Source organism: Sus scrofa, chromosome 7 (assembly GCF_054392235.1).
Source record: "Sus scrofa isolate SSC_HxYL_T2T_F1_AM1 chromosome 7, Sscrofa_HxYL_maternal_Yorkshire_Landrace_v2.0, whole genome shotgun sequence".
Taxonomy (NCBI): Eukaryota; Metazoa; Chordata; class Mammalia; order Artiodactyla; family Suidae; genus Sus; species Sus scrofa.
Genome location: NC_139389.1, coordinates 45,427,829 through 45,453,542, shown reverse-complemented (window position 1 = coordinate 45,453,542; position 25,714 = coordinate 45,427,829). Strand labels below are relative to the sequence as shown.

Below are 25,714 nucleotides of genomic sequence, written 5' to 3'. Positions count from 1 at the left end.
TGGGGTCACAGGAGACTGTGAGGCAGGGACAGATCATAGAGGACTTTTTATGGTAAGGACATTGGCTTCTGTGCTGAATGACATGGGAGCCACAGAGCGTACTGACCTAGAGAGGGACAGGATCTAACTTTGGTTTTAACAGGATCCCTCTAATTACTGAGTCACAAGTAGAATGTCGTGGGGCAAGGCAGGAGGGAGGAGGCGCCTCGGGAGCCGGGTGAGGTGTGGCAGAGGCTGGCATACACCCTTGGCAGCAAGGTGTTGGCAGAGGAGGTTGTTCTTGAGGTCAGATCTGGCAGGATCACCATGTGGCGTGAGAGAAAGAGAGGAGTCAAGGTCACCTTCAAGTTTTGGAGGCTGATCGACTTCAAGGAGCCAAGAAGAGAGAGTCTCCATCTCTGGCCCAAGAACCAGGATCCTTGGGTTCAAGTCTCAGCCCTGTCACCCAGCTGCTTGGTGACCTTGGGCAAATCCCTCCCTCTCTCCTAGGCAGCGTGGTCCCTCTTGTCCGAGTCCCCTCCCCAAGACGCCGTGAGTGTTGAAGGGGACAGTGCCTTACAGCCCTGCCCGCTTCTGTCCGCAGGGAGCCAGCAGCCACCATGGCGTCGCGCATCGGGCTCCGCATGCAGCTCATGCGGGAGCAGGCGCAGCAGGAGGAGCAGCGGGAGCGCATGCAGCAGCAGGCCGTCATGCATTATATGCAGCAGCAGCAGCAGCAGCAGCAGCTGGGGGGGCCACCTACCCCCGCCATCAACACCCCCGTCCACTTCCAGTCTCCACCACCAGTGCCTGGGGAGGTACTCAAGGTAGGGCCTCCTGCTCTGGCCTGTCTCCTGGCGCCTTGGTCCTCTGAGCCCCGGCCTTGAACCTTTGCCTCCTTCCTGCTCCCAGGTGCAGTCCTACCTGGAGAACCCCACCTCCTACCACCTGCAGCAGTCCCGGGACCAGAAGGTGCGGGAGTACCTGTCCGAGACCTACGGGAACAAGTTTGCCGCCCACATCAGCCCCGCCCAGGGCTCCCCAAAGCCCCTGCCAGCTGCCTCCCCAGGGGTGCGGGCCGGACACGTGTTGTCTTCCTCGGCCGGCAACAGTGCTCCCAACAGCCCCATGGCCATGCTGCACATCGGCTCCAACCCCGAGCGGGAGGTGAGTGAGGAGCTTGCTGGTGGCTGCCACTAGCAGGGCTGGGGCAGGTGCTGTGCTTGCGACTCCTAGTCTAGTGGAAGAGGCGAGGTACAGCCCTCAGGGTGAGGGGGAGACACAGCCCTGCCTCAAGGAGCCCCCGTCTGAGGGGAGACACAGCCCTGCCTCGGGGACCCCAGTCTCACATCGTCCCTACTTTAGAAAGCTCTACAAGGGAGACACAGGTGATTCACACAGGAAAGCCTAGCACATCTGCAAAGCCCTGTCCTGACAGAAGGAATATATAAAGTCACCTCTCTGGGCAACTTGGCTCCTTGGGTCTAGGCTTTGGGGGCTGGGGAACCTGGACAGCTTATCCTCTCTCTAGGCCTGTTTCCTTCCCCCCAGGTGAGCAGATGGGGTGAGGTGGGCTCCAGGGTCCCTTCAGGTGGGTGGCTGCCCCAGTACTCCTTGCCCCCTGCCCTTGTGGGGGTGGGCCTCCCCAGTACGGACTTCTATTTCCCATTTCAGTTCGATGTCATCGACAACATCATGTGTCTGGACGATGTCCTGGGCTTCATCAATCCTGAAACTCAGATGCCCAACACGGTATTGGTGGCCAGCACGGGGTGGGGTGTCGGAGGGGCAGAGGCCCTGTCACAGCCGGGAGCCCGGAGAGACCTAGAGACGGGTCCCCACCTGGGTAGAGCGCGCATCTCGCTGAAGAGATGCGAGTTGCCGCCATCAAATCATGGGGCGAGGGCGCAGGGCCAAGGAGAGTTATGGATCCAGAGAGACCTGCCTGAGCCTGTGTTCAGGGCGGGGCTCCGCTGGGAGAGGTGGCTGGGGAGGGCTTCCTGAGTTGGGGTGTGGGCAGGATGCCCGGGGCTGGGCCTCAGAAGAGGGGAGCAGTGTGGCACAGGAGGACCTGGAGCTGATGGGTTCCTTTGGGTTATGAACCCCCCAACCGCCACCCTTCACCCCCGACATACACCCAAGCCCAGGGCCCAGCAAGTACAGGCTTTGTCCCTCTCTCCAAGGGACAGGTGATATCAGGCTGGCTTTGTCCCCTGCCTCTGGCAGCCTCCTGGCAGCATTAATGCTCTCTGGGCTTCTCGGGCAGGTGCAAAGGGGCCAGGCTTGGACTCAAGAAGCCTGGAGTGTGGCTTTGGCTGTGACTTTGGGAAGCCCCTTAGCTGTTCTGAGCCCCTGGGCATGATCCTTTCTACCCAGAGGATGGTGGGAAAATTAGATGAGGCAAGAAATTGGGGGCTGGGAGTTCCTGTTGTGGTGCAGCGGAAACGAATCTGATTGGGAACCATGAGGTTGCGGGTTTGATCCCTGGCCTCACTCAGTGGGTCAAGGATCCGGCGTTGCCATGAGCTGCGGTGTAGGTGGCAGATGCGACTCAGATCCCATGTTGCTGTGGCTGTGGTGCAGGCCATCAGCTATAGCGCCTATTGGACCACTAGCCTGGGAACCTCCATATGCCATGGGTTCGGCCCTAAAAAGCAAAAAAAAGAAACTAGGGGCTGGCTCTGTATAAAGGGGGCAAGAATTTACACCGAGCAGGTGGAATTTTGGGTGTCGCCTCCCTTTTTTGGAGACCCCTGAACCTCAGCTGCTCATTCCTGCCCCTGTGACCTGCTCCACTGAGGCAAAGTCCCCAATTCTTGCAGTGGGGAGTCAAGGTGATGGTGCCCAGTGGCTCAGGAGGAGCTCGCCAGGGCCAGTGGGTGGGAAGCCTGCTGCTGGCAGGGGCAGGGAGGGCCTGGAAGGGGAGGGCCCAGGGCACGAGCATCCGACCCCTTCAGTGGCTCCTGTGAACCCCGTAGGGTTCTGGGCCTGTGGTTTTGCTCTGTGTGGATCTGTGGCAGGTTCTGGGGAGATCTTTCCAGAGCTCACATCTGTCCCCTGGGGACCCCTGTTTGAACCTTCAATGGCCGCTCATCACAAAACCCCAGGGTATTTGCAAGCAGAACCTGCATTCAGAATCCGGCCGCATCTCCCGTCCCCCGCATCACTCTGCGCTTCTCTGGGCTCTGGCAGCCCGGCTTCTCTGCTCGGGAGAAGCGCCCTTCCTGCCTGTAGTGCCCTTCCTTACCACGCCCTCTGGAAACCTTCTAGAAGGTTCAGAGTAGATTAGGTGCCGCTCCCCTGGGCTTCCTAAGGCCTTGGGCCAAATCCTCTCCCCTTCTGCTCTTTCTCCACGGCTTCCGGCCCGGGCTGGCGGCTCCTTGAGGCAGAGCTGCATCTTATTCAGCTCTGGACTCTTCCCGGGACTGACTGACCCCAGTGCCGCTTCCCCCTTTGTCCTCGGGAATTGCTGTTCCTGGGACAATGAGCCCTGGAGAGAGCCCCCCTCGGACAGGGGGCTGCTCACCGGATCCCCTGCCCCTCCTCCGCCCACAGCTGCCCCTGTCCAGCAGCCACCTGAACGTGTACAGTGGAGACCCCCAGGTCACCGCCTCCCTGGTGGGCGTCACCAGCAGCTCCTGCCCGGCTGACCTGACCCAGAAGCGAGAGCTCACAGGTACCACCTCCTTGCCCTGCCCCACCCCATGTCCCATCTCGGGGGGCCCCCCTCCTGGTCCCCCTCCCTCCCAGCTCCTCTCTCTTCCCCTGGCCTCCAGATGCCGAGAGCCGGGCCCTGGCCAAGGAGCGACAGAAGAAGGACAATCACAACCTCAGTGAGTCTCACTGGCCCCCCTTCCTCCTCTCCCCTGGGCTGGCTAAAGAGCCACTCTGACCAGCACGGGCATGGGTTCTAGAGAGGATTCACCACTGGAAGCCTTAAAATCCTGGCACTGGCGGCTGGGTCGGCCCTGCCCTCTTCCCAGCGGCTGTGTCCAGGAGGGGGTGGAAAGGCGCTCCGGGGAAGAGATATGCATGAAACTCCCAGCCCTGCAGAGGGTCTATTCTGATCAGATTGTCTTCTTTAGGGCGTGGGAGCTGGGGCAGGGGGTGGGGGGGGGTGGAATTCTGAGCAGGGGAGGGAGTCCTCCCCACACAAGCTCTGCGGCCACAGTCTGACCCCCTTGCTTGTGTCTGGCCTCGCCAACCCCCTCCCCCTCATAGGAATCCCATTTGGCTGGTCACTAGCTCCTTCCCAAGGAGGGGGGGCTTCCAAAGCAGGGTCTTATTTGCACCCACCAAGCTCCTTCCCCCGGTGGGGGGGCTTCACCCCTCTAATTGCTCCTTCTGGAATCTGTTACCTTTAGTTGAAAGGAGGCGGAGGTTCAACATCAATGACCGCATCAAGGAGTTGGGAATGCTGATCCCCAAGGCCAACGACTTGTGAGTGGGCTTTCTGGAGGAAGGGGTGGGGCGGGCAGCAGCTGACAGGTATTATCTGCACCCAGCATCTTGCCGGATGTCAGCGGGAAGGGACAAGGGACAGAAGAGAATCCCATGTTGCTGCCTTAAAGAGCTTATCATCTTTTGGGGGAAAAGAAGACCCCTCCATTTACACTTTATGGAGGGGTAGATGTCCCGGAAGTGAGAGTGGGGTCAAGGGAGGCTTCCTGGAGGAGGAGTCAGGCTGGGAAATTTTGGTGAGGGCCTGGGACTGGTGCAGAGGTGGTGCAGGAGTAGTGAGAGTTGGGGATGGGTGTGGTTTTTGTTTGTTTATTTGTTTGTTTTGTCTTTCTGCCTTTTCTAGGGCCGCTCCCTCAGCTTATGGAGTTTCCCAGGCTAGGGGACTAATCAGAACTGTAGCCACTGGCCTACACCAGAGCCACAGCAACTCAGGATCGGAGCCTCCTCTGCAACCTACACCACAGCTCATGGCTACACCAGATCCTTAACCCACTGAGCAAGGCCAGGGATTGAACCCGCAACCTCATGGTTCCTAGTTGGATTCGTTAACCACTGAGCCACGACAGGAACTCCGGGTGTGGGTTTTGGTGGCAGGAAGGAAAGGCCTGGGGAAGGAAGCTGTTCCGAATGGCTTGGTTCTTGGGATTAGCGAGGTGGGTGGTGGCACCTTAGTCATGGGAGGGCCTGTTCTGTGCAGATGGAGATCAGCCTCCTCCATAAACAGGATGGCCACGACTGGGGTTTGGGGCAAAATTGAGGAGGCGACAGAGGCTTCTGAACCAAAGCAGGGTCTTATTTGCACCCACCAAGCTCCCAGCAAATACTTGGCCGCTCCTCTGAGCACGCATCTCTGATTTTGCCTGGCCTGCAGGGATGTGCGCTGGAACAAGGGCACCATCCTCAAGGCCTCTGTTGACTACATCCGGAGGATGCAGAAGGACCTGCAGAAGTCCCGGGAGCTGGAGAACCACTCTCGGCGCCTGGAAATGACCAACAAGCAGCTCTGGCTCCGCATCCAGGTCTGGCTCCTGCCCCCTTGGACTTCTTGGGTAGCGCTCACTCCTGACCCCTGGCCTGGGTCCTGACCCCAGGGGCAGTGCTTACACTTCTGAAGTTGGAGATGTGGGGGTGAGACCCATGAGGAGGGAGGATGTATCAGTCAGGAGGCTATAGTTTGGTAACAAACAATCCCAGCCACTTTAAGCAACAAATATCAGCTCGAGGTTCTGCTCTGGGAGATCCTCATTCCAGAACCGGAACCCAGGCTGATGGACAGACCCATTCTAGAGCTGGCTCTTCAAGCCTTGTGTCACTCTTAGGGCGACACTTGCTCCTTCTGCTCACATTTCCTTGATTGCTACAAGTACATGCCTACCTAAGCTCAAGGGGGCAGGAAAGGGCCAACCTACCCCTGTGGGAGGCAGAGAGCTGGAGCTATTTGGTGGGTGGTGCTAAGACTCATCACACAGGGCAAGCAAAAGGACAAAGGCTTGAGAGAGTCAATCCTTCCACCTGGAGCTTCCCAGCCCTGGCTCTGTGTTAAAGGCCTCTTGTCCTCTTTGGACTTGACATTGGTCATCTATATAGCAGGTGACTGGTGGTTCCCGTCATGGCTTAGCATAATGAACCTGATTAGTATCCATGAGAACTTGGGTTCAATCCCTGGCCTCACTCAGTGCGTCAAGGATCCGGTGTTGTCATGAGCTGTGATGTAGGTCGCAGATGTGGCTTGGATCGGGCATGGCTGTGGGTGTGGTGTAGGCTGGCAGCTACAGCTCCAACTTGACCCCTAGCCTGGGAACTTCCATATGCTGCAGGTACGGCCCTAAAAAAAGCGGGGGGGGGGTGCTGCTGGACTGCAGCTTTACATTTTCCCCAATTTATATTACAGTCTAGCACACATAGCAAGCCTCCAAGTGAAAAATCAAAGTTTCATGAAAGAACCCTCATCCATCATAGATGCAATGCATTCTGATAATTTCTAGTCTAGTCTAGCCCAGGCAAGTCCATTTCAATTAAAAAAAGAAAACAGAAAGAGAGTTGGTCAAGACTCACTAAGGTGGTTTCACAACCCACTAATGAGATGTGACTTGGAATTTGAAAAAACACTGGTCTAGACTCTAGGGCTGCCCTGTGCTTCCTCCCAGCTGAGGTGTTTTGTGGTCCTGGGTGCCAGGCTGCAGCTGGCGCCCCTGGGTGTCTGCTTCCAGCCCTCTCTCTGCCCCACCTGCAGGAGCTGGAGATGCAGGCTCGCGTGCACGGCCTCCCCACCACCTCCCCGTCGGGCATGAACATGGCCGAGCTGGCCCAGCAGGTGGTGAAGCAGGAGCTGCCCAGTGAGGAGGGGCCCGGGGAGGCCCTGCTGCTGGGGGCTGAGGTCCCGGACCCGGAGCCCCTGCCGGCCCTGCCCCCCCAGGCCCAGCTGCCCCCACCAGCCCAGCCGCCCCAGCCCCCCTCCCCATTCCACCACCTGGACTTCAGCCACGGCCTGAGCTTTGGGGGTGGGGGCACCGAAGGGCCCCCAGGCTACCCTGAACCTCTGGGGCCCGAGCACGGCTCCCCGTTCCCCAACCTATCCAAGAAGGATCTGGACCTCATGCTTCTGGACGACTCACTGCTACCACTGGCCTCCGACCCCCTCTTCTCCACCATGTCCCCTGAGGCCTCCAAGGCCAGCAGCCGCAGGAGCAGCTTCAGCATGGAGGAGGGCGAGGTGCTGTGACCGGGGCTCCGGGGGCAGGCCTGGGGGGGCTGGGAGGGCCAGGGCCGCTCCCTCCCACCCTCCAGGCTGCACTTGTGTGTGAAGTAGCCCTGCCTCCCTCCTCCTTGTCGGTCCCCCCGTTTGGACTTAGTGCCCGCTTGGCAGCCTGTGGGGTCGGGAGCCCCCCACCCACGGGCAGCCCTCCGGATGGGGCTGGGTGGGAGTAGGTTTCAAGCCGGCTCCTGGAGGTGAAATCGTGAGGGGAAGGGAGGTAAGAAGAGGACCTGGCCTCTGGGTCTGGCCCCCCCACCAATGGAGGGGGCCTTGTTGAAATAAGGGGTTCAGAAGTTCTTTCCCTGAGGCAGTGACTGGTCCAGGGGGTGCCCAGGCCTCCTGCCTTTCTGGGACTCCGATGGCAACAAGCCTGTCCTCCAGCCTGGCACTGTCCCCCGCCCCTGCACAGGTGGGGCACTCCCACCCCTCTTTGGTGCTAATAGCTCTCCACCAGGTGATGTGAGGGCGGGGGTGGCCAGAAAGGGGGGGGCAGTGCTGGGTTCAAGTTAGAGTGTGGGGTCACTGCTGGAAGAGCAGCTCCCCTCCAAGGCTCCCCACTTTGTGCCTTTAGTAAACACTGTGCTTTGTATCCACGTGTCCTGTCTCTTTGGAGGGGGTTTGGGGCTGACAGAGACGGGAGGATTTAACCCAAGGGGCTCCTTTCTGGATTCAAAGTTCAAAGGCCCCCAGTGGGAATCAGGGATGGCAAATACAGACAGGAGAGACCAAGTCCATCACCCGGGTTCCCCCAGCTCCCCAGCCCTGCCCTGTAGGAAGCGGGATGGAGATCTAGCCTTGCTTAGGGGGTTTGGGTGCTGCTGGGGGCACTGTCCCTCCTCGTGGCCACAAGGTGGCGCTGCAGCCTCGCTGTTCACCTCTAGCTCTGGCCTGAGACCGCTGAGCTGGGCGAGACCCTGTTGCTGTAACCTCCGCTAGTGTTCCTAGGAGCTGCTCTGGGGCACTGTTGGTCCAGGCTGCCCCTGGCAGGGGACTAGCGGCATGTTTCTCCTCTCCCCACCCCCAGTTCCAGTGGTGATCTCATCAGGTCTTCCCCCTCTGTGGGTGGCTGCCTGGTCTGGGGAGGCAGGGCCTCCTGCTTTCTGACAGTATCTCAAGCAGGACAGGCTCCCTAGGAAGTGAGGGGCTGTGTCTGTCTGTGGATCTGGGGAAACGGGGAACCCACATGAATAGTCTATGGGGAGGCGGGAGTGCAGGATGCTGATTGGAGCCAGGGGCGTGGGTCTTGCTCCAGCTCTATCCTGGGGAGTAAGTCTCTGCAAAATCTTTCCTCTCTTTGGACTAAAGCCCCCCCCCCCCCCGCCCCGCCCCAATCATAGTTCCCCAGGCCTCTGCTCCAAGATCCTGGGACTTCATGACCTCACCAAGGATGGGAAAATGGGCTTGGGGCAGAGAAGGGTGATGACGGGGGCGGGGGGGTGGTGAGCTTTTCAAGCCCTAGGGGGCTGGTGGGGTGGGGGAGGAGAGAGTCTTTGGGGGCTTTGTCTAGTTCTCCCTCAACTTTCCAGAGTCTCTTTGGACCAAAACAGCTTCCTCCTCATGAGGCCCTGAGAGGCCAAAGAGGCCTAATTTGAAGGGAAAAAAAAAAAAAAAAAAATCCCAGGATGAAAATGGCTAAGAGGGCAATTTCCTCCTTGCAGAATGGGAGATCAAATCAATGTTGGAGCAATTAATGTGTGTGGGGGCCTGACGGGTGGGTGCTGATGGCGCTGGGCTGGGGATTAATCTCAAGGTCAGATAGAGCGTGGATGACCTTGCGGAGGTGGAGCCAGCCCAGGCCCTCACTGACACCTCCTTCCAGTTCCAGGCCCCGCCCCACTGCCAGGACCTGCCCACGGCCTGGGATTCTTCCCACCTCACACACACCCTCAGCCCCTTCTGGGGCAAGACCAGAACTCTGGCTGGGAGACACCTGCTGGGGAGCATGGGGGTGTGGGAATTCCAAGGCCTGTCCTTTGGGCCATGGAGGACTCTCTCCTACCCCTGTCTGTTATTCCCTTCACCCTGGGGACTGACTCAATGGAGTGGAAAGCAGAGCACCTGCCTGCTGGCTTCCTGCCCCGTGGTTCCCTCAGTCTGGCCACACCACCTGCAGTTTGGGGAGCAGGGTCTGGACCGCCCACTGGGCGGTACTCAGGGTGTAAGTCAGGGTTCTTCCCACAAGAGGGCGCCACAGGGCCAGGAGCAGGCAGCTGCCGGCCCATCTGATGGCCGCTGAGGACTCTCGCCTAGTTGCCGGCTCTGCAGTCCTACCAGTGTGCTTAAGGCAGGCACAGGGACTCCCTCCAGAATTTCAACAAGCCACCAGAAAGTGTTTGTGTATCTGGGACTGGTCTGCATGACCCTTAGCCAGTGGCTAGAACGGAGGTTGACAGCTTCCCACTGGTGGCTATGAACATCTCTTCTTAAATAGGAAGAGTTTCCTTCTTCTTTTTTTAATCTATTGACCTGGCCCTGTAGAATTCTTGTGAACTCCTGAACAGGCAGAGATGTTTTTTCCCCCCTGTGTGGCTGTGCCTACAGCATGTGGAAGTTCCCTCGCCAGAGATCAAACCCATGCCATAGTAGCGACCTGAGCAACCCCAGTGCCAATGCTGGATCTTTAACCTGCTGTGCCACAAGAGCACTACGAGGATGCAGTCTTCATCCACGCTCTTTATTTGGTAGACAACCCCTTTTCAGACGTCAGGTCCACGACGGAGGAAATTGTTTGTAAAAAGGTGGAGTGGGTGAGGGCTGGTATGAAAGAGGAAACAGACCTGTCTAACCCTCTCATTTCACTGAGAAAGCCCCGACGACGGCCTCGAGAACAAGCAAAAGTGTGAAAAAGCAGTGGGGTCTGGGACGAGATTCAAGCCCTGTCGGGGGAGGACAAACAGCTACAGACAGCTTCCTTGGGTCACCTGTGGCGCCCCACAGCCAAGCAGGTGCACAGGGTAAGAGGGTCCCGCCACCCTCAGCTCCACTCTCTGAATCTGCCTGTCCTTTCTCACCAGCTGCCAGCTACTCACCTCTTGAACTGAGAGGCAGTGAGGATTCGACGCCCACAAAATAAGACAGACCCACTCACTCGGGTGTACACACAGGAAGGTGGCTTTCCACCCCTGCTGTGCACAGAGCATCTCCCTGCTCGTTGGGACAGAGGCCCAAGAGGGGGCTCTGGCCCAGCTGAAGATGGGTGGGGGTGGCACTGCCTCTCGGCTCCTTAACCCACTGAGAGAGGCCAGGGATCGAACCCGCATCCTTGTGGATCCTAGTCAGGTTCTTTACTGCTGAGCCACAACGGGAGCTCCCACCCAGCATTCTTTTAAATCAGAAACTCTTCACTGTTTGGAGCCACTGGCTCGGACGAGAGTCTGATACACACTATGGATCTTCACTTCTCCCTCACCCGACCCGCAGCCTCCTAAAAACACGCCCCAAGTCTAACCCTCCTGCTCCCGACCCTGTGCCTCCCTCCCTGTCTCAGAGCCGGGGCCCTGCCATGCCACCTGGCCTGCCCCATCCCGTCCCTCACCTCCTGAGACCTTCGCCTCGCGGGGATCCAGCCCCCATCCCCCTCTCAGGCTCCTCCAGCCTCATCTTTTTCTTTGCTCTCTCTTTTCCGAGGGGGGCAGTGGAATTTATACAATATTTAAGCAGCCAGAGCCAAGTCCGGGAAGATATTATTAATGTAAAAGGGACGGGCTGCAAATGCTTTTGGACCTGGTTACAATTAGAGGGTGATTTTTCTAAAGGTCAATGAATTCAGATAATATCCACAGGGGGGAGAGAAATTTAATACCTTTTTAGTGAATTAATTAATTATAATATTATATCGGCTTGGGGTTCTTTTCCAGAGTGATTAAGGGAGCGATCCGTCTTCTTTGAGGCCGGGGAGCGGCACTGGCCGCCAGCAAGGACCCTGTCTCCGGGCTCAGGGTGGGGGGCCTTCCTCTCCTCTCAACCCTTAACATGATGGTGGCCAGGGAGCTGGGAGAGGCAGGCGGGACCCAGTCCATGACTGGCAGTGACTTTTCCCCTCGGCCGGTGCCCCAGGCCTGGCCCTCTGGCTGCCCCGTCACTGAGCCTCACACCATGGGTTATGGCCTCCTCCACTGCACCTGGAGAAACTGAGGCCCCTGACCTGAACCCCACTATGAGTTAAGATAGGCAGGGGTGGCAGAGCTCTCTGGAAATAATGAAAAGGGTCTCCCCCCACCTCCCACACCAAGCCTTCTGGGAAAATCTCCACTGGCCTGTGAAGTTCCCCTTTCTGAAAGAGGCTGAGGGCAGAGCCCAGGCTCTGCTTGTAAGACAAACATGCCCCGGGAGTGCTGCTAAGTCAAGTAGCTGTGAGACCTGAAGGGATCCGAAAGTGCCCCCGGGGAAAGGTTCTTCTCATCTGCTTGCACATGCATCCATGTATTCAGTCATTCAGTCATTCAACAAACATTTGCGCACCCTTTCCTTGCGCACAAACGGAAATAGCTCTTCTGGAGGCCCCGCCCATCACATCTTGAGCCCCAGGTGCTCCTCTGAGTGGGCCGAGGATGCTTTCCACCCAGAGAGCAGCCCTCGCTTCGCCTCCGCTTGGGGGCAGGAAGACTTGCTGGAAGATTGTGGTCTTTCATGCCCTCAGCAAACCCTGACACTATGTAAAGCTGGCTGCATGCTGGGTGCTGGGGATTCCCTGGGTGGATGAGGGACAGTCCCTACTCTCTAGGAGCCAGTGCCCAGGCAGGTGGGGCAAGGAGACAGAGGCATGAACAGCCGTGATGATTCAGTGAAGGGTTTAAGGAAGGCAGATGTGATGGAAAGTCAATCGTGAGGAACAGGCTGACGGGGGTGGGGAGGTGGGGGGGCGGCCACAGTGCGTGAAGGCCTGAGGGACAGGGGCGTCTGCGGATTGGAGGGCTGGTGAGTCTGGCAGCAGGCGCGGCTGGGGGCCCAGGCATTGACTGGAAGACTTCTACCAGGCATGGGTTCTGGGTCCAGGAAAGCCGGGAACAGCAAAACCACAGGGGCTTGAGCCGAAATGTGGGCTCATGTGGACTGGGCCATGGCGCGCCCGTTAAGGGGAGTCGGGGAGACCTTCTCTGCCTCAGTTTCCCCTTCTGCCACGGGGGCTGGGGATCTCTATCTCCTAGGGCTGTTGTGGGAACCAAAGGACGACCTGAAAGAAAGCCCAGGCACATCCTTTCGTTCAACGGGTGGTCCAGACAGACGTCCCTTCCGGGGGTGGTGGGGGTCAGGACCCTGTTCTCGGTTGTGCCCGCAATTCCTGCTTCCTCCCAAGGGGGCGCTAGCGAGGCCCTGGCCTGGGGATCTCTGGGGCAGAGAGGGAGCCCAGCGTTTTCCTCCCCTCGTCGCTCCCTCCCGGTCCCCTCCCGACTCGGCCCTGGCGGCCCCCTCCCCGCCCCCACCCTCTCCTCCCTTTCCGTGTGCGGCGGGCCGGGAGGGCCTTCCCATTGTACTATCTTTGGGCCCTAAATTAAAATTGATGACATCTTGAAATGAGCAGTGAGGGTAATTTTGCTTCTGAGCCGGGATGCTAATGAGGCCCCTTAATGGTGCGAACGCCGAGCTGACGGGTCGTGTGTCACGCGCGGCGGCGAGGGGGGTAATGGCCGCGGTAAGTGCCGGTAATTACACCCTGTCTCGCTGTATTTTGGCAGGCCTGGTGGGAGAGCGGGGGCTCCATCCCCGCCGCCCCGGCGCCCCCCACCCCCGCCGCGGGCCTGACAGCCAGAGATACCCCCCTCCGCCCTCCAGGCCCCGCAACTCCCCCCCCCCCCGCCTGGGGCCCAGCGGCCCCCGCCCCCGCCAGGCACATGGAGTCACCCGCTGTGCACCCCACAGCCTGGGCTCAGCACCAACAGACACACCCGTGCTCACCCCACCATGCTCCCACCCCCATCCACACCCTGCGAACACACACAGCTCGCCGTCCACCCACGAAGGTGCGGACACACACGCGTCCTCAAAGAGCACCCACGCGTTGAGCGCCCCTGTGCTTCACGCGTGTTACCGCTCATCCTCCCCTCTCGGCTCTCTCTCCTGAGCTGGGCACCACTAGTCCCATTTTCTTTTTCTTTTCTTTCTTTTTTTTTTGTCTTTTTAGGGTCACAGCTTATGGAGGTTCCCAGGCTAGGGGTCAAATCGTAGCTGTAGCTGCTGGCCTGCTCCACAGCCACAGCAACTGGAACCCCAGCCTCGTCTGCGACCTACATTACAGCTCACAGCAAGGCGGGATCCTTAAACCACTGAGGGAGGCCAGGGATCAAACCTGCGTCCTCATGGATACTCCCCTAGTCCCATTTTCTGACACGGACCCTGGGGGGGGGAAAGCAACTTGTGCTGGATCACACAGCTGGACAGTGGCAGAGGCGGCAGTGAAGTCAGGTCTGTCTTACATTGCAGTCTTGGCACCCACAGTGTTACCTCTTCTGTGTGCCTGTGTGTACACCTTTCCATGTACAGACACACGCATGCCTGGGTGTGCAAGTGTATTTCTCATACAAGAGGTCACCTATCTCCTCTGAGCACCCAAATACAGCTCCTAGTGTGCTGGGCAGGATTTCCTGTCATAGCTCAGCAGGTTAAGAATCAGACAGAGCGTTTGTGAGGATGCGGGTTCAATCCCTGGCCTCACTTAGCGGGTTAAGGGTCGGTGTTGCTGCAGGCTGTGGCATAGGTTGCAGATGTGGCTCGGATCTGGCGTGGCTGCGGCTGTGGCGTGGGCCTCAACTGCAGCTCTGATTCAACCCCTACCTGGGAACGTCCATGTGCTGCAGGTGCAGCCCTAACAAGAAAAAAACAAAAGCCATGCGCTGGGCAGACATTGACCTAGCACTGTTGACACACAGAGATGCACGGGTGGATTTAGCACACACACACACACATAGTCACACACATGTGTGAACGTGCTTGGATAGCACTGTGTTCACACTCCGTGTGCACACACGCTGCTAGTCAGGCAGCCACTCCAAGTCCAGCATCTCAGTTTCTAAAGAAGGAAAAATAGGTCCTGCTCCACCTCCCTCCCCAGCAGTTGTTAGGGCAGAGTGACAGCTACACAAGGGAGTGTGACATGCCCTCCTAAACCCCGCCCCCTGCAGAAACACACACTGGGCGCATGTACAGACGTGCACACACTCTGATCTCGTGGTGTCTAAGCCCTCCATGCATGCAACATGCAGACATATTTCTGTACAGACACAATCCATGTGCACTGAACACACATACACAGCCCTGGTGTCGAGCCCTAAGTGTGTACAGCAGTGGAACTGGAAACTCCACAAAGCCCATGGTTACTTGTCATGTGTATGTCCTACCCCCCCGACCCCATCCCTGCCCTGGAGAAAATGTTTATCAACCTGATAACAATAGAGGGTAAAAGCATGGACTTTGGATGGCGAGGGCTTGGGTTCTTGGCATGGCTCCATCACTTTACTTGCTGTGTGATCTTGGGCAAGTTACTTAAATCTCTCTGTGTCTCATTTTCTTTCTCTGTAAAATGGGATAGGGATGCCGTGCGGGTTCAATCCCTGGCCTCGCTCAGTGGGTCAGGGGTCTGGTGTTGCCGTGAACTGCGGTGTAGGTTGCAGACTTGGCTTGGATCCTGCATTGGGTGCAGGGGTCCCTCCCCCACGATGCAGGTCAGGATGTGACAGGTACTGAGAGGTGGGCAGTGGAAGGCAGAAGATGGAGTACTTAAGCCTGGGGTGGTCAGGGAGGGCTTCCTGGAGGAAGAGGGCTTTGGGCTGGGCCTTGAGAACTGTAGCCACCATTTATCAAGCATCTACTCTGTGCCAGGCCCTGTGCAAAACACTTGGTGTGAATTAATCCCCCAAGTTCTCTGTGAGCCCCAGGAGGCGGGTACTGGCATATCCACATTACGGATGAGGCGAAAAAGGCACAGACACACTAGGTAAGTTGTCCGAGGACAGGAGGGGCTGAGAGGAGAGGAGGGGCGAGGAATTCCGGGCGCGAGAGCAGCATGTGTCAGAAATAGAGCAACAGATGGGAAAATGCCTCCCGGGGGCTCTCCTTGGTACACTGTACCAGTTTCCAGATAATGAGAAGGGGGGAGCATCTGGAGGGGCGTTCTGACCTAATTGCTGTGTCTCTGGTGGGGACACCAGGGACCTAGTGGGGGTGGGGTGGCCAGCACTGCCCGCAGGAGCTGGAGCTGCTTCTCCTTCCCCTCTTCCCACCCAGGACCGATCAGGAGAGGGACCAGAAGAGGACTCGGGAGGGCAAGAAGGCACGTGGGAGGAGGTGGTGAGGGGCCATATCTCTGCCTGCCACTGCCCCCCAAGCCAGCAGGGCCGCATTCCCAGGCTGGCTCCCTTGGGTTCCTCCATAAGGAATAAATGCTCAGCAGGGCACCCAAGGCTCTCCCTGCAACCGGCCCAATGTCCTGTTTGGCCTCATGTCCATTAAAGCAGCCCAAGACCTGCCAAGCTGGTCCAGTCGCCATCCTCAAAGAGATCAGAGATGTAGGAGTTCCTGTGGTGGCACAGCGGTTAACGAATTGGACTAGGAACCATGAGGTTGCGGGTTCGATCCCCAGCCTTGCTTGGTGGGTTGAGGATCTGGCATTGCCCTGAGCTGTGGTGTGGGTCGCAGACACGGCTCGGATCCCATGTTGTGGCTGGGGCATAGGCCGGTGGCTATAGCTCTGATTGGACCCCTAGCCTGGGAACTCCATATGCCGCAGGAATGGACCTAGAAAATTCAAAAAGAAAAAAAAAAAAAAAGAGATCAGAGATGTATTTTTCAGTGTTTGCACAAGCTTTTCCCACTTGCAGTATGTTTTTCAAGACCCAGCCCACCTAAGTGCCCCATCTTCCACAGAGCTCTCTTGGTTCAGGCCTTTTGAGGCCCCTCCACCCTGCATAAGTATCTCAAGTCCTCAGGCGGCAAGTGAACACCAGTTAGGGAGTGCGCCTCATCCGCTTGGGCAGTTGGTTGGATATCTGGCCTCAGCCCCTGTCCCCTGCCCTCTGCAGGTCCTCCCTCATACCTGCTCCCAATCCATCTGGTCACCTGCCTCCCCCCCGCCACCCGCAGTCTTTACCCCAGACATTAAGCAGTTTTAACCTCTTTCTCTAAATCCCTGTGTGGGGAGTTCCTGTGTGGCTCAGCGGTAACGAGCCCAACTAGTATTCATGAGGACTCAGGTTTGATCCCCGGCCTCACTGAAAGGGTTAAGGATCTGGTGTTGCTATGAGCTGCAGTGTAGGTCACAGATGCTGCTGGAATCCCGTTGCTGTGGCTGTGGTGTAAGCTGGCACCTGCAGCTCTGGGAACGTCCATGTGCTGCAGGTGCGGCCCTAAAAAGCAAAAAAATAAAATAAAAAAATAAACCCCAGTGTGCCCTAGCCGTACCTCCGACAGGGAGCCCTGGCCCCCACATCCCACATGACCCTTGCGGGGAGGGGGCAGGAGGAGAAATGGCGGGGCTTCTGAGGCCACAAGTCAGGGGTTACATCTCAGCCCTTCCCCTTTCTGGTGGCGGGATTTGGGAAAGTCCTCCACCCATATCGCTGTTTTTTTTCCTTTTTCTGTTGATTGGAGGTGGGGGGGCAACAACCCAACCCCCCAGGCTAAGGATTCCCCAGGATTGGTGGGTACAGCACCGGGCCCATGGCAGGCAGGGGAGGGGCTGACCTTGTGGGAACATATCATTTATTGTCCAGAGCAGGAACCCTGGAAGGGGGGGAAGGGGGCCCTGTGGATGATTGATTGCATCAGGGCAACAGGTGAGAACTAGGCCTGTCTGGGGAGAAGCAGGCTCTGTGGTCACTAGATCTCTACGCAGGGTCCCTCCCCTTCCTGCCCACAGCTCTGGTAGGATGAGCTGGGGCGGTCATGCGCTCCCATTGGCCAGTAGGCTTGGCCACCTGGGGGCCCTCGGGAGCCAGCACTGCCTGGGGCGGGGGATGCATGTAGAGAGGGTCACAGCTGGGGTAGAATCTCTTGAGGGGGTAGGGACATCCTAGCTATTGAGGGTGGCTTCCAAGGCTAGACCCGAGAGAGGAAATCTGAGAGGTGGGAAGGTGGGTAGGGGACCCCAAATCCCAAGATGCTCTCCTGGGGGTACCAACAACCCCATTACGGAAATTGGTAACTGTCACCCTTATAAGCACTGGCTTTGCCAGGCAGATCCTCCTCCAAGCACTTTCCATGCTCCCCTCATTGTCACACTCAGCCTCGGTAGGTGTGGGGAGTGGCACTCTTATTATCCCCACTGTACAGAGAGAAAGCTGAGGCACCCAGGGGACGAGTAACTTAGGGAGAGCTGGAATCTGAACCCGGGTGGCCTGTCCCTGTTCCCTGAGGCCCTGCTGTGGCTTATAGAGAAGATAAGCTGTGTCCCTGGAGGCAAGTGGCTCCACGGGGAGGGGCAAGTCACTTTCCATCCAAGTCCCAATTCTGTACATCGTGAGATCCGGGAAATTCTGTGGGAGGCAGCAGGCCTTGTAGGAAGTAGCTGGGCTTTGGAGCCAGCCCCAGCTTTGCATCTGGCTCCATGGCTTCCTAGCTGTGTGAACCCCGGGTACATTTCTCACGCTCATGGAGCCTCAGTCTCCCCTTCTGGAAAATACCTGTTCTGTCGGGTGTCAGAGGATCCAGATGAAACTGAGGTAGGTGGGTGGGTGTTCAGAGCCCACAATTCTTTTTTTTTTTTTAGGGCTGCACCTGCGGCATATGGAGGTTCCCAGGCTAGGGATCGAATCGGAGCTATAGCTGCTGGCCACAGCCACAGCCACAGCAACCAGGATCCGAGCTGCGTCTGCAGCCAGCCTACACCACAGCTCACAGAAACACAGCATCCTTAACCCACTGAGCAAGGGTAAGAACCCGAATCCTCATGGATCCTAGTCGGGTTTGTTAACCACTGAGCCACAAAGGGAACTCCACACAATTCCATTTTTTGTTTTTCTTTTGGGGGCTGCACCTGTGGTATATGGACGTTCCCAGCCTAGGTGTTGAATCATAGCTGCAGCCGCCAGCCTACACCACATCTGTGGCAATGCCAGATCCTTTAAACCACTGAGCAGGGCCAGGGATCAAACCTGCATCCTCATGGATGCTAGTCAGATACTTAACCTGCTGAGCCACAGTGGGAACTTCCTTGGCCGGAGCTTTTGAAGGAGGAAGGCTTCAGGTTCCTGAATCTGAGATGCTCAAAATGGTAGAAGTTGTTATTTAGATTATCGTCACAGAAGGGCACCTGCCTTGGGTGGGGGGGCAGCGTGAACTTGTCTGGCACCCCCGTCCCCCTTGATCAGGGTGGGATCAGTGGCTGGGCTGGGGCCCGGGGGCACCGCCTACCATGGGCCCTCAGGTACCTTAGCTGATAGGTTCTAGAAAAGGGAAGGGGAGAGGGGCAGCTCCCTCCTAATGAACACTTAGTGTCTGCGGAGTGGCTTATCATGTGGTTCCGTGTAATTAAGAAGCTAATTAGTGCTGTGTCAATTAAGGTCTAATTAGTCCCTCCTTTGGAGAAGACTGAAAGACCCTCATGCTGAAAGCTTCTGGAATGGAAGGTGGAGGGGGTGGTGGGGAGGTGGATGTAAGGAGAGATGTGGGGTGTGGCAGGGGGACCCCCTCTTCCTCTTGTACCCCCTGCAGTTCTGGGACCAGTAATTTATTGACCCCTGGCCCCAGCCCCACTGGCTCTGGTCGTGATTTGGGGGCTCCCTGAGGATCCCCCCATCACCAGGGTTTTCTCACCCCAGCTAGAGTGATAACGCCCCTGAGCAGCTCCTGTGGAAGGGGCCCTTAAGACACTGCACCGCATTTGCCACACCTGCTAAAGTGGGTAACTTCAACAGCTCCCCCTTGAGGAAGGTGAGGAAACTGCAACCCAGAGAGGTTGAGTAACTTGCTGAAGGTCACGCAGCCAGTTACGTGGTAGATCTGGGATTTGACCCCAGGATTGTCAGTTTCTTTCTTCTTACTTCTCTCTCCTCCTCTCCGTACCTGAGCACCCCACCTGCCTCTGTTGCTCAGCAGGGACCTGGCCTGGTGGCTGGGTGCAGAGCAACTGGGGTTGTCCTCCTGCAGACGGCAGGCTGCAGGCTGAGCAGGTGGCAGGGCCCCAGCTGCTTGGCTGACCATGAGGGAGGGACTTGGGATGATAGTCATCTCTGGAGCATCCCACTCAGAGGTTCTCCTCTCACCCTTCTGCTCCCAGCCGGCCGTTTCCCTGAGGCTCCGTCCGCCTCATCCCACTCTCTCCCAGAGGGCCTCCATCTCCTAAAGCACAGTGGCTTCGTTTTCTGTCGGGTGCAGTGCTGACCGTGGCTTTGGGCAAAAAACCCCTTTTCTCACAGTGCACAGGATTCCCCTGCCCTTTCACAATTTGATCAGTTTTGTTGAGGTATAATTTGCAAACCATAAACTTCGTGTGTTTTATTTATTTGTTAGTTATTTGTTTATTTAGCCATGCCTGTGGCATTCGGAAGTTCTCCGGCCAGGGATGGAACTTGCGCCTCAGGGGTGACAACCCTGGATCCTTAACTACCTACTGAGCCACCAGGGAACTTCAAAATTCACTCATTTTATTTTTTTGCCTTTTATTTTATTTTTAGGGCCACACCTGCAGTATATGGAGATTCCCAGGCTAGGGGATGAATCAGAGCTGCAGCTGCTGTCCTACACCACAGCCACAGCAACACCAGATCCAAGCCGCATCTGCAATCTACACCGCAGCTCGTAGCAACCAGGGATTGAACCTGCAACCTCATGGTTACTAATCGGATTCGTTTCCTCTGCACCAAATGGAAATTCGCTTGTTTTAGATGTAAATGCCGTGGCTTTTGGTGTATTTAGAATTGTCTGACCAGCACCATAATCTATTCTGAGAACATTTTCACCATCCCCAAATAGAACCCAGGATCCATTAGCCGTCATCCCTTAATTCGCCCTCCTCCCCAACCTAGGCAACCACTAGTTTGTTTCTCTCTCTACTGATACGCCTTCTCTGGACTTTTCATATAAATGGGACCAAACGGAAGGTCCCTGGTGGCGCAGCAGGTTAAGGATCCAGTGCTGCTGTGGTGTGGGTTCGATCCCTGGCCCGGGGAGTTTCCGCATGCCTCAAATGTGGCCAAAAAAAAAAAAAGGACCAGGAGTTCCCGTCGTGGCGCAGTGGTTAATGAATCCGACTAGGAACCATGAGGTTGCGGGTTTGGTCCCTGCCCTTGCTCAGTGGGTTAACGATCCGGCGTTGCCCTGAGCTGTGGTGTAGGTTGCAGACGTGGCTCGGATCCCGTGTTGCTGTGGCTCTGGCGTAGGTAGGCGGCTACAGCTCCGATTCGACCCCTAGCCTGGGAAATAGCAAAAAGACAAAAAAGAAAAAGACCAAAGAAGATGTGATCTTCTGTGACTGGCTTCTTTAATGTAGCATAATGTTTCCCCTCTCTTGTTAATACGATTGTATTTTTTGGCAACACCCATAGTATATGAACGTGCCCAGGCCAGGGATCGAATCTGAGCCGCAGCTGCGGTAAGGCCAGATCCTTAACCTACTGCACCAGGTTGGGAATCGAACCCAGAAATAAGCTGGATCATGAACCCACTGTGCCACAGCGGGAGCTCCAATATTATTGGAAATGATAGCTGTGATGGACATCATGGAACACAAGACCTCTAGGCGCCTGTCGAACAATCCTTTAGAGTAAATTCCTAGTAGGGAAGTTGCTGGGACAAAAGATTTGCTCTACTCCTGTCTTCACTGTCTAAGGGGGGGCCATCTGCGCCTGTGACAGCCGCCTTCCTCTAGCTCCTGGGACATCCCCCTGCTCCATCTAGACCTTCTCTGCCCGTCATCTTTCTCCTCTGGATTCTGTCGTGAGCACGGACTCTGGATTCGGCTTCCAGGAATGTCTTGGCTGGATGGTTTCCCAGGGCCTGTGGGATGAAGCCCATGCTTCTTGGTGGTCCTTCAAGGTTTATCAAAACCCCCAGCCCCAGAATTCCCCAGCGCCTTAGCCGTTAAAGGATCCGGGCATTGTCACTGCTGTGGTGTTGAGTTCCATCCCTGGCTCAGGAACTTCCGCATACCATGGGCGTGGCCAAAAAAACCCCAAATCAGCCTCTTTCCTTCCCCTCTCCTTCTCTCCCTCCTTCCCTCCCTTCTTTCCTTCCTCCCTTCCTTCTTGCAAACGTCCAGTAATTCGGCCAGACCAGCCTCCTCACCTGTGTCCTTAAAGCTTTCCCTGACCCCCCCAACCCAGAAGTGATGTCTCCAGCCTCAGAGCAAGGCGGGCGGCTGGCTGAGCTCACATATGCCTCCCGCCAGGCTTCCTCCGCTGGCTGTGGGCAGGATGGCGTGACCCTGGGCCGTGGGGAAGTCATGCAGGCAGCCCCCTCCTCTGTGCTTGGATAGAGATGCTCGGCACCATCGCTCAGGGGCCCAGAGTCCTCATTTCATCTCAACAGTCTTTTCTAAGCCCTGTTCTGGAAGCCAGGCCCTAAGCTAGGTTGGGGACCTCGAGATAGGTAAGACAAACCCATGCCTGCAGGGAGCCTGTGGTTTAGTGGGAGAGACACGTGAACAGGCCCTTTGAAGGCAAGTGGGTGAGGGCATGGGGCTCCTGGGAACATAGGACAGGACCCTGGTACTGCCTCCTGGGCTGGCACTAGCGGTGGTGAGAGGAGATGCTGCCTCCTGCCCCCACCACCCCCACCCATCTCCCAGCAGCAAGAGTAGCAGGAAGGCCCAGTGAGAGAGGGGAAGCTGAGTGATTTGGCTTGAGGAGGGGGGAAATGAAGGCGAACTGAGATAATTGTTCCCGTTCAACAACTTTTTCTAATTAGGGACCAATTATGTCCTCAGGTGCCTAATTAGGGTCCTGGTAGATTCTCTAATTTGCTAGGTAATTACTGGCCAGTAATTCTACCAGGATGAAATTTGGGGTAGAAATATGGTGTCACAACATTTAGGATTTCTCTGTCCTGGTGGCTTTGCCCGGAAAACAAGCTAGGAGTTCTGAGCTCTCTCTTCTGCCTTTAACCACCCCCCACCCCCCACTCTCCCCCTGGGCCTGGGCCTCCCCAAGCCTCCCCTGGTCTGTGTCTGCTTCCTGGGGCCTGAGCTCCTGGAGCTGGCAATCAAGTTGGCATCCATCAGCCAACACCACAGGGAAATGGGGTCTTTTGGTGACAGAATTCCTATGTGTTGGGGACTAGGAAGGGGCCATCTGGGAAATATAAATTGCTTTTGGAGTTCCCATTGTGGCTCAGTGGGTTAAGAGCCTGACTAGTATTCATGAGGACGTGGGTTTGAGTCCTGGCCTTGCTCAGTGGGTTAAGGATCCAGTGTTGCCCTGAGCTGTGGTGTAGTTTACAGACGAGGCTTGGAGCCTGCATTGCTGTGGCTGTGACGTAGGCCAGCAGCTGCAGCTCTGGTTCGACTCCTAGCCTGGGAACTTCCATATGCCTTGGGTGTGGCCCTAAAAAGACCAGAAAAAAAAAAAAAAAAAAAAAAAGGAATAGCTTTGGCTCCTTGGTTGAAAATAAATGGATCATATACGCATTGTCTATTTCTGGACTTTCCATTCTCTTCCACTGATCTATTTGTCCATCTGTCATTTCCATCAATGTGCCCTGATTACTGTAGATTTATAAAGCAGAGAGTGTAAGTTCTTCAAATTGCTGTTCCTTTCAAAATTTGTTTTGGCTGTTCTATGTCACTTGTCCCTATATGGATTTTATTTTATTTTTTATTTGTTTAAAAGCCTCCAGCACCTGGTATTTCCAGGTGGTCTCCCATCCAAATACTAACCAGGCCTGACCCTGCTTAGCTTCATGAAGTTACGCATCAGGCGCATTCAGGGTATGGCTGCAGATTCTACATGAGTTTTAGAATCAACTTCTCTTAATTTTTCAAGTACCAGATTCTTCCTTCCATCTACGAGTGCCTATAAATTCCTTTTTTATTTAAGTTGGTTTACATAGGATTTCTGTCACAGGCGTGGTAGACACATCTCTCTGGATTCCTCGCCAGGGAAGCAAGACGTTGGGACGAACTCTTTTCTCTCATAGGGCAGCTAACGTCACAGGAAGGGAAGTAAATCAGTCAGTATGTTTTCTTTTTTCCTTTCCTTTTCTTTTCTTTTTTTTTTTGGTGGCCGCACTGGTGATACATGGAAATTACAAAATTCGAATCCAAGCCACAGCTGCAGCTACGCTGGATACTTAACTCGTGGCACCCAGCTAGGGATCGAACCTGCACCTCCATAGCAACCTGAGCTGCTGCAGTAGGAGTCTTTTTTTTTTTTTTAGGGCTGCACCTGAGGCATATGGAAATGTCTGGCGGGTGGCTAGGGGTTGAATCAGAGCTGCAGCTGTTGGCCTACGCCCCAGCTTGTAGCAACGCCAGATTCTTAACCCACTGAGTGAGGCCAGGAATGGAACCCCCATCCTCAGGGATACAAGTCAGATTCATTACTTCTGAGCCACAGCAGGAACTCCTGGTAGTTCTATTTTTAATTTTTGGCGGCCCCTCCCTATTGTTTTTCACAGTGGCTGCACCACCTGTGCGGTGTTCCCTTTTCTCTATATTGTCGCCAGCACTTGTTATCACTTGTCTTATAGAGGGCGGCTGCTCTAACAGGCGTGAGGTGATGTCTCAAGGTGGTTTTAATTTGCATTTCCCTAATGACTAGTGATGTTCACCACCTTTTTTTTTTTTTTTGTCCCCCCCCAACCCCACTGGCGTATGGAAGTTCCCAGGCCAGGGACTGAATCCAAACCAACCTATGCCACAGCTGTGGCAACACTGGATCCTTAACCCACTGTGCCGCAGTGGGAACTCCAACGTTGAGCATTTTTTCATGTACTTGTTGGCCTACCTGTAAAAACGTCTATTCGGGTCTTTTGACCTTTTAAAAATTGGGTAATTTGTTTCTTTGATTTTGAATTGTATGAGTTCTTCATATTTTTTGAATATTAACCCCTTATCAGATAGATGGTTTGCAAATATTTTTCTCCCATTCTCTAGGCTGTCTTTTCATTTTGTCCGTAGCTTCTTTGGCTTGCAGAGGCTCTTAGTTGGATGGAGTCCTTGTTTATTGTTTATTTTGTTGCTTGTTCTCCTGACATGGAAGTGGACGTAGCTCAGCCCATGTGACTGGCTTGTGGTGGTGGAGGCTCAGTCCTGGAGAGCAGGTGGGGGGAGTCTGTAACAGACCTCGTGGTGGCCTCCCCAGCAGCCCGTCCCCTCCTCCCTGCCCAACAGGGAAACCCAAGGGTCTGTCTACTAGTCATTGCACACCCACTGTGGGTGACAGGGCTGCCTGTCCCCTAAGGCCCTACCAGTGCCAAGCTCTCTGCCTGTCAGCACCTCTACCCCTTTGCCTGAGGGCTTCCTTCCACAGGCCAGGCAGGCAACAAGTGCCAGAGAATTGCCACACCTTCGGGAGCTGCCCTCAACCAGTGACCATGGGTTTGGTGTATAAATACTTCCGCTCCCTCAAAGGAACGACTGAGTGCCACCTGCCCACAGTAGTAACTGTGGGACTTCAAGTCCCCTTCGAGGATATGCAACCCAACGCCTCTGGCCCAGACCCTCCTCCTCCTCAGCGCCTCACCCATCTTGTTGAAATGCCCTCCCCCAACTTGACAACCTGGCCGATTCCTTCCTGCCCCAGACTAGGAAAGGGATATGGCCCATTCCTCACTCCTTACATGCCCCCCAACCAACCAGCAAGTGTATCCCCTCTTTCCCAACCAGTCAGCAGGTCAGCAGGTGTATCACAAGACCTCTCGTCTCCCTGGGCTATAAAGACAGACACACAACCCCACCCTGATCCTCAGGAAGTCATCCCGCTGTGCTAGTGCATCTCTTATCGCAATACACTCTTCTTTCTCTTCACTTTGCTAAGCTGGAAAATTTTTTCCAACCTGTGTGCACGGAACACAATACTAACCAATTTGACAACATACACGTTATTGGCCGCCCCCCTCCTGGTCTCACGCCCCTCCTACTGCTGTTTCCTGGAATCCCCTCCTAAACAAACACACCTGGGAGTTCCCATCATGGCTCAGCAGAAACGAATCCGACTAGGAACCATGAGGTTTCGGGTTCAATCCCTGGCCTCACACAGTGGGCTAAGGATCTGGCATTGCCGTGGGCTGTGGTGTAGGCCAGTGGCTACAGCTCCAATTGGACCCCTAAGCCTGGGAACCTCCATATGCCACAGGTGCGGCCCTAAAAAGACAAAACAAACAAAACCAATGCACTTGCACTTGAAGCCTTGTCTAGGGCCTGCGTCTGGGGAAGCTGACCTATGACTACATGTGACCAGTCTGGGCAAAGGTGTAAGCAGACCTGCCAGGAGCTTCTGGAAATGTTTTTCCCTGTGCTGGTAAATAGTTTAGGAGGAGAAGCTCTCTCCTTCTCTCTCTGCCTTTTTTGTCCTTGCAGATGCTGTGTGAGCTTGATGCCTGGGGCTGCGGTAGCCACTTTGTGACAAGGAGAGGAGACGGGGACCACATGCT

General features: G+C 55.9%; 1 protein-coding gene across 5 annotated transcripts in view; it reads left to right on the top strand.

The window, feature by feature from the left end:
- TFEB (transcription factor EB) overlaps window positions 1–7,784 on the top strand; it is a 49,946-nt gene extending 42,162 nt beyond the window's left edge. For 3 of the 5 annotated variants that reach the window (XM_021098672.2, XM_021098675.2, XM_084968084.1), the window contains exons 2-9: window positions 584–806; window positions 892–1,146; window positions 1,654–1,731; window positions 3,535–3,655; window positions 3,756–3,812; window positions 4,344–4,419; window positions 5,312–5,459; window positions 6,674–7,784. In XM_021098672.2, the coding sequence (XP_020954331.1) occupies window positions 600–806; window positions 892–1,146; window positions 1,654–1,731; window positions 3,535–3,655; window positions 3,756–3,812; window positions 4,344–4,419; window positions 5,312–5,459; window positions 6,674–7,162 (1,431 nt within the window). In that variant the 5' untranslated portion in view covers window positions 584–599 and the 3' untranslated portion in view covers window positions 7,163–7,784. The remainder of the gene's footprint in view (window positions 1–583; window positions 807–891; window positions 1,147–1,653; window positions 1,732–3,534; window positions 3,656–3,755; window positions 3,813–4,343; window positions 4,420–5,311; window positions 5,460–6,673) is intronic. The other 2 variants (XM_084968083.1, XM_084968085.1) reach the window with 2 other exon arrangements.
- Window positions 7,785–25,714: the final 17,930 nt, after the last annotated feature.